Source organism: Condylura cristata, unplaced genomic scaffold (genome assembly GCF_000260355.1).
Source record: "Condylura cristata isolate star-nosed mole 26May11 unplaced genomic scaffold, ConCri1.0 scaffold00031, whole genome shotgun sequence".
Classification (NCBI taxonomy): Eukaryota; Metazoa; Chordata; class Mammalia; order Eulipotyphla; family Talpidae; genus Condylura; species Condylura cristata.
Window position 1 is genome coordinate 14,554,587 of NW_004567132.1, and position 7,790 is coordinate 14,562,376.

Below are 7,790 nucleotides of genomic sequence, written 5' to 3' on the forward strand. Positions count from 1 at the left end.
CTGCTCCCCTCAGCAGTGTACTTCATCGATCTGCCTGTTCTGCACCCCACTCTGTCTCTGGTGAATCCTCTCACCCTCCGCATATCTGGCCTGTACCCCAATTCTGTATGAATAAATAAATAAATCTTTAAAAAAAAAAAAAAAGAAAGAAATGAGGGCCCTCCCTGGTGGTGCAGCGGATTAAAGCACAGCACTAAGAAGCTAAAGCCACTTCAGCCTGAATTCAATCCTGCCTGACCCAGAGGTGACCCACATGGCGAGGCAGACCTCTCCTGACCCGCCCGCTGCTCCCCTCAGCAGTGTACTCCCTCGATCTGGCTGTTCTACTCCCTACTCTGTCTTTGGTGAAGCCTCTCACTGCCTCTGCTCCTCTGGCCTGTACCCCAGTTCTGTATGCATCAATAAATAAATCTTTAAAATAAAGAAAGAAAGAAATGAGCTACCAAGTCATGAGAAGTGTAAAAGTGCAGCTAGAAGCTAAATATATATCACTAAGTGAAGGAAGCCAATCTGAAAGGTTTCATACAGTTCTACAGTTCATACAGTTCTACAGTTCATACAGTTCTAACAGTTCTAATTATAAGGCATTCTGGGAAAAGGAAAAAAAAAACACTATGGACACAATATAAAAGATCAGTGGTTGCCAGGTTTGGGGGTGTCAGAGAATGCACTGGTGGCACACAGACATATTTAGGATGGTTAGGATGGTAAAACTATTCTCTATAGGGAGAATAGTATGGTGGATACATATTATTGTATATGTATCAAAACCCATAGAATATACAACACCAAGAGTGAATTCTAATAAAATTAGACACTTTCGAGGACAGTGTAGTTCATCAATTGTACCAAACGTATACTCTGGTGAGAGAAATTGATAGGGAAGCTAAAACTGCTTCTAGCTACACTTTGACACTTTCAGTTTCATGTCCCATCCTTCTAGGTTGCAAAATCCCTCCCCCCCTCCCCACCCCAAGCTCTTGAGCTGACTCTTTAGCTGGGTTATTCTCACTTAGGAAAACCGTAGCCCTTCACTTTTCTCCTGCTGCTCCCTAGAGATGCTCCCCCATCCTCTGCTGCTTTGGAAAAGAACCCTTAGAATGAGTGTTTCCAACATCTCTCTTTAGGGAACATCCCACAGGAATGGACAGTGCTGCCTCTCATTCCTTCACTCAGGCACCACTGATTCATCCAGTGAGATACGCCTAGTGCTGCTGTGCTCAAAGCGCCACACTCCATGTGTAGCACTCAGCCCCAAACAGAATAGCTAGGGCCCTGCCCTACAGCAGGCAGAGTGCAGTTGTGTCTGGGGAATCCCTGGTATCTACCTGCCTTCTTATGTGTTAGAAAAGCAAAGTGAGACTATGATGATGGCACATAGATGATTTGGTGATGGGAAACCCAAGGGGATTGCAACTGAGGTGGAAAAATGCACAAAAATATGTAAAAATAAACTATTAAAAAATAAATTAAAAGAAAAGAAAAGTGCATCCATAAGCCTAAAGTGCCAACAACAAAATCTGGAGTGTAAAGTACTATAAAGCATAACATTTTTCCAAATTATAGAATATGCAAGTACATGCTTTTATTTCCTGCAATGTATCTGTCCCTCCACTACATGGCTCACACTGCCTTTCCCTGGAGCCCTTCCCTGGCTGGCACTGGGGAGGAGAAAGAGAGACATGTTTAAGGTCCGCACATTCACCCTCAACCCCAAGCACCTATCTGTAAAAACAGCCGTGTCCCACCTCCGGAGATTCTGATTGAATCAGTCAACGGGCTATAGAGCTGTCTTTTTGGCTGTCCAAGTTATAAAAACCTTTCTTAATAAAGAGAAATCTCAAAGTCAGTGCAGACAGAACCCCAACTCAAAGCCAAAGAAAGAAGTCAGACGTTTCTTCACCCCAACTCCTGTCCGCTGAGTCTCAGGCATGGCCCTGAGCTCAGGCAATCACGTGCCACCACTGGTGTGACCGAGGGACAGGGCGCTATCTGAGGGAGCTGAGATGCTTCAGCTTCATCTTGGGGGTCTCCTCCCTTTCTTGGTCCTTCCCTCTTTACCGAAGGCTCCCTTTGAGTCTGAGAGCAGACAATTACTTTCCTAATAAGTGTCGTTTATGCTTACAGTATACAGATGGGCTTGCAGTCTCCAATCAAGACTATATGTACATACCCACAAAATATTTCCTTTCCTACTGAGAATGATCAGTTTCCCCAAAGTGTGTTGCATGAAACACTAATCCAGAAATATGTTCTTCTCAAAATGGAGTCCACTATTTTAAAAGTTTGGTAAATATTCCAGGATGTACGCTTTTCTTGAAGATCCATGGTAACTGTGAACATCGTAAACATTCTAGGAAGCCGCACAGTAAGGAAATCTGTGTAACACTGTTTATATCAGAATTTCCAACACCATTTTCCTCTTACACTTACTAAGTGGATGACGCTTCTCACTCTGCGGATCACTGGCCTGAATCCAAGAAAGGAAGATTCAGCGAGTGAGTACAGTCCCTCAGATTTCCAAGTTCCAGATTGCTCTATGAAGTCTTGCCACTTCCCTACCTGAGTCACACACAAAACCATCACCCTTTTAAAAGAATTCCAGCACCATCCTGTTGAGGAGCCTATAGCTTCCCCATTAATTTCACATGCTTTCTTGAACATTAATACAGAAGTTTCATCCTAGGGCTCATTAAGGGTGTCTCTATTCTGTTTCATTTACCTTTGCATTCTTGCATTCTTTTAGTATCACCAAACTAATAATTGTTTTATATAACAATTTGAAATAGAGTAGGTCCTCTTTAAAACCATTTTTAATTAAAGTGTTCTTTGTTAATCTTAATTTGTTCTTTCAAATTAACCTGTAAGCAAAGTTACAAAAACAAAATCCTATTGAGACATTAAGTAAAGCTTAATTTTAGTAAGCTTAATTTTTAAAAATCTACAAAACAAGAGCTGATGTTCTTAAAATCATCTTTATGTCTAGATGCACATGATCTCTAGTTCCTTTATAATGGTCAGCCAACAGTCTTCTTCATAGAAGTTTCAAACTTTTATCTTTTTGAAGGGAAGAAGACAAAGTAATGTGTAGATGATATGAATTTTTACCTCTGTAATCTGAAAGAACCTGGAAGAGTCATTTAAATTGCTGAGAGTTCAATAATCATATGGACAAAAATAAAACCACATGAACAACTTTCCTGGATGCTAAAAACAACTCATTAACAATGAGAATATGGGGGCCCTCCCGGGTGGCACAGCGGGTTATAGCACTTCACTAAGAAGCTTAAGCCACTTCCGCATGAGTTCGATCCCCGCCTGCCCCGGAGGTGATCCACATGGTGTGGCAGACCTTTCCTGACCCACCCGCTGCTCCCCTCAGCAGTGTACTCTGTCGATCTGCCTGCTCTGCTCCCCACTCTGTCCCTGGTGAATCCTCTCACCCTCCGCATCTCTGGCCTATACCTCAGTTCTGTATGAATAAATAAATAAATCTTTAAAAAAATGAGAATATGGGAGGATTCCAGATATATTTAGGAAAAAAGCAGGGCTTAGGGCATCGTTGGTGGTGCAGGGCTTAAGTCTCAGCACTATCAAGCTATCTTCAGCCACTGTGAGTTCGACCCCCGGCCAGGGAGCTGACCCACATGGTGCAGCAGACCTCTCCTGACCCACCACTGCTCCCCTCAGCAGTGTATGTCAGTAATTCCACCTGTTCTCCTGTCCACTCTGTCTCTGGTGAATCCTCACATTCCACCCCCATACCTCTGGCCTGTACCCCAGTTCTTGTATGCATAAATAAATAAAAAACAAATCTTAAAAAGAGAGAGAGCGAGCACACAACAACAAGGCTTAGTAATGGTTTTGTTGTAGAGTATGTTGGGGGACCCAATCAATGTAATTTTTCAGAATTTTGTGCACCTCCTTTTGCTCCACTATCATACTCCAGGAAAATCATGTTGGATCATATAATCCAATTTTGCAACCAAAATGTTGCCTTTAGAAGATGCCTCTCAAGTCCTCAGCCCTCCTCAGTGCTGGTGTGGTCTTTGCTACTATTATTCATTTTGTTCTTTAAACTTCAGACAGTTGGAAGCAGTGTGGTTACCTGGTCAGATCTTACCCACATTATTTCCAGAAACCTGCCTGAGTTCCCTGTGACTATGTCACCCACGCTCCTTTCTGGTTGTTGGATGATGTAAGAGAAAGATCAGCTTTTGTCGGAGTTGCAAAGAGGGGCTTTCAGAGTGAAGGGAAAGGAAGAGGAAGCTCATCAAAGACAAGACAGGAACAGGCACCTGAGACCACATGTTTAGGATGACCCCAGAATTCAAAATGGCCCTATAAATTTCAAAGGTCATCAGACCCTTCCTTATTCCTTGAATAAGGAATCGAATACACATGCATGACGGTAGGCAAGGGAAATGTCAAAACTCCTTTCTTATACTAACTGAAAGCCCTGTAAGGTATACCCCCAGAAGAAAATATATCAATGTAAATATTGTTGTGAAGGCATCAAATTATTCGGTGACAACCAATCAGAATCATGGACTTTTATAGATTAAAGGTTACACTTCACAGTATACAACAGCAAACTAAAGCCCAGGCATCTGAAAAGACTCTTGTTTTATGAAAGCAGAATAGGAGTTTACACTCTTGATATGTCTTTTCACTGAACAGGGTGAGTAAACAAATGTTCTTTGTAAATATTCGCAATATACCTCTTTATTAGAACTCACTAAAATAGTGATATGCTCACAGCTGCTTAATAACCAGCCTTCTAGTTGTGGAGAGGAAACCCTAACTTGGAATACTTGTCTACTGTTTTTATCTCCAACATGGACAGTTTCAAATTATCTACATGATGCCAGGGAATACATAGCCGAGGTGACCATGACGGGCGCCCAGAGGCTGGAAGAGCCGACTCTGGCACTGCCCTATGGCAGTAGGAATGTTTTTCTCCTCTGGCCCTGACATATTCCATTTTGTGGCTTTTTCAGTCACGGTCCCCAGGAAGAAGAGAAGGGGATTGAACCATAGATCTGGGAAAGCAGGCCAGGGGGTACCAGGTGTAAGACTGTCAAACAAACAAGAATAAAATGGAAATAAAGAATCCGTCCTCTTGAAAAGCTTCCACTCTGACAACTCCCTCATCCATTTCCACAAGTTTCCACCAACATGCTGTTGCTTTAAGATCTCTCTGTAAACTGCAGAATGAAGTCTTCCTCTTCCCTGGCCACAGGAGGCCTGGATATCCCCCACAACCACAATTTCCTGATATGTGTATGGCTCCCTTTCCTGGGTGTGGCCTGTGTTCCTGTACTTGGGAGTGGGTGACCTAACATAGAAACCCCCTGATTTCTGGGTACTTCCCCTGGACAAGAACCACCAGAACCTCTAGGCTGTGTTTGGTCCCCAGAGAGATTGGGAACAGCTAACTTATCTACAAGGAACAAGAACTTTCTATGGCTGTGGCAACTCCAGGGATTGGGGACATTTCTGGAGTACATGAGAAGAAATGAAATGCATAATGGAATTTTAAAACATAAATGTCAGTCCCCTGTTTTAAAGGAGTCTCGTTATCCTTAAAAGAAAACAAAGGGCTCTCCCTGGTGATGTAGTGGGTTAAAGCACAGCACTGAGAAGATAAAGCCACTTAGATCCCGGGGGGGGGGGTTCATATGGTGCAGAGACCTCTCCTGACCCACCCACTGCTCCCCTCAGCAGTGTACTTTGTCAGTTGGTTCCCCACTCTGTCTCTGGTGAATCCTCTCACCACCCCTGAACCTCTGGCCTATACTCCAGTTCTGTATGCATAAATAAATAAATCTTAAAAAAAGAAAAGAAAGATATTAAAAGCTGTGTATGAGAAAGAAAGAGAAACTTGGATTTTGGAGCCAGGCTTCCTGAGTTGGATTCCCTGTGCTGTGTACTCTTGGGCAACTTACCTTACCTCTCTGCACCTCAGTTCCCTTATGTATATAAAATAGGCTAATATATGATCTCCCTCATGGTGTTATTGCAATGGTTGTGAACTCATCTGTGTTTGAAATGCATAGAATCCCCTGCACCTGGTAAGCGAGTGCTGGATACCAAAAACTGAGGCACATAGGCCCTCCCTGATGGCGCAGCGGGTTAAAGCACAGCACTAAGAAGCTTAAGCCACTTCCACATGAGTTGATCCCCACCTGCCCCGGGAGAGATCCACATGGCGCAGCAGACCTCTCCTGACCCCCCCGCTGCTCCCCTCAGCAGTGTACTTCGTCGATCTGCCTGTTCTGCTCCCCACTCTGTCTCTGGTGAGTCCTCTTACCCTCTGCATCTCTGGCCTGTACCCCAGTTCTGTATGAAAAAAAATAAAAATCTTTAAAAAAAAAAAAAAACTGAGGCACATAGGCTTGACTTTCCAAGCTGCATTACTGCACTATGTTTGTCCCAACCTGTGGTCCATTGCCCCTCCTCACATTAACAGATGTCAAACCCCACCAGTCTCTTGTCACATTCTGGAAAGGAGACCTTTAGCACTGCTTTGGCAGTAACTAACAAGCTTACCTCCTCCCCATCCCTAATTCACACCTAGATTCACATATTGGCCCATCCACTTGTGTGTTGCTTCCAAACATCTGGTCATCAAACAAAGCCCAAGTCACTATAGAGTTCATTTCTCATTAATCAAGAGGAACAGCCTAGGTCCCCATTTCTGGGACTACTCAAGGGCGGGGCTACTATTACAATGACATCCAAGTCCTCTTCTTCAGTGGCCCATAGATGGCGCCATTCCCCCAGCTGGACACAGAAGGGACTTGGGTGGCTTTGAATGTTTCAGTGCCTGAATCTGATTCTCCTTGAAATTTTGTAGGATAGTTATAATGGAATCCTGGCATTCCAGGGACTCCGGACGCCCTCAGTCAAGGCAGTAATAATAATGCCAGTTAGCCCATCCCTTCCACTTACTTCCTAGACCAGGACTCAGGATACCAGTAAATGCACGAAGTTGCCAGTTGCCAGATTCTTTGAACATGGAGACTCAGGTGATGGCTTCATGGAAGACAGGCTGGTGTCTTGTCCTGAAGGAGCAGCCACAGATGATCAGTCTTGATTTTGCGGAACTAGCCAGGGTGGATATGGCCTCTCTCCTACTAGCTGGAGACTGCAAATAGACCAAGTCCTAACAAGTTCAGTCCTGAGAGTCCAGAACCTCCAGCAATGCCAGGGCTCCCTCTTATGAAACACACTCCCCCCAACAGGAGTCAGGCTGAGCAGTGGGGCTCCACATCACCCCCTCCATCAAATCTGTTCTTGCCAAAGTCAGAGTGACATGATTCTTTTGTTCCTATTGTGATGTGAACAATTTTTCCCCAGCCAGAGGGTTCCTTTCCACAGGAAATGAAAATGGGGCTGGGAAAGGTCTCATCCTCCTGAGCACTACTGAACCCCACTTTCACCTAACATACTTCATATTGCTGTTGTCACTTTGTATCTGTTCAGTTAAAGGTTCTCTTAAGTTTGAAAACATAGTAAAGAACTCACCCCCTGGTCTGGAAGGACAGATTCTCCCCCCAGGAACCTGGCCAAGTGGAAGGGAGAAGCTCAAGAGAGGGACAGGTGCTGGGAGAAATGTTAAATAGATAGAAACCACAGATGAGGTGAGGTGGAGGGGACCAGGTCCACAGGGTGGATTCTTACAGACTAGCCAGTCCTTGCCCGCGTGCTACCTCTTGGTACCCATGACCCTCCCCTTCACCAGATTTGTACTTAACATCCACAGAGGTTCCATGCATCGTCATTTG

At 44.2% G+C, this 7,790-nt stretch overlaps 1 protein-coding gene across 1 annotated transcript in view; it reads right to left on the reverse strand.

Moving 5' to 3' along the window:
- CD207 (CD207 molecule, langerin) overlaps positions 1-7,081 on the reverse strand; it is a 16,515-nt gene extending 9,434 nt beyond the window's left edge. Inside the window, exon 1 of the mRNA XM_012731485.1 lies at positions 6,955-7,081. Coding sequence (XP_012586939.1) covers positions 6,955-7,021 — 67 coding nt within the window. The 5' untranslated portion in view covers positions 7,022-7,081. The remainder of the gene's footprint in view (positions 1-6,954) is intronic.
- Positions 7,082-7,790: the final 709 nt, after the last annotated feature.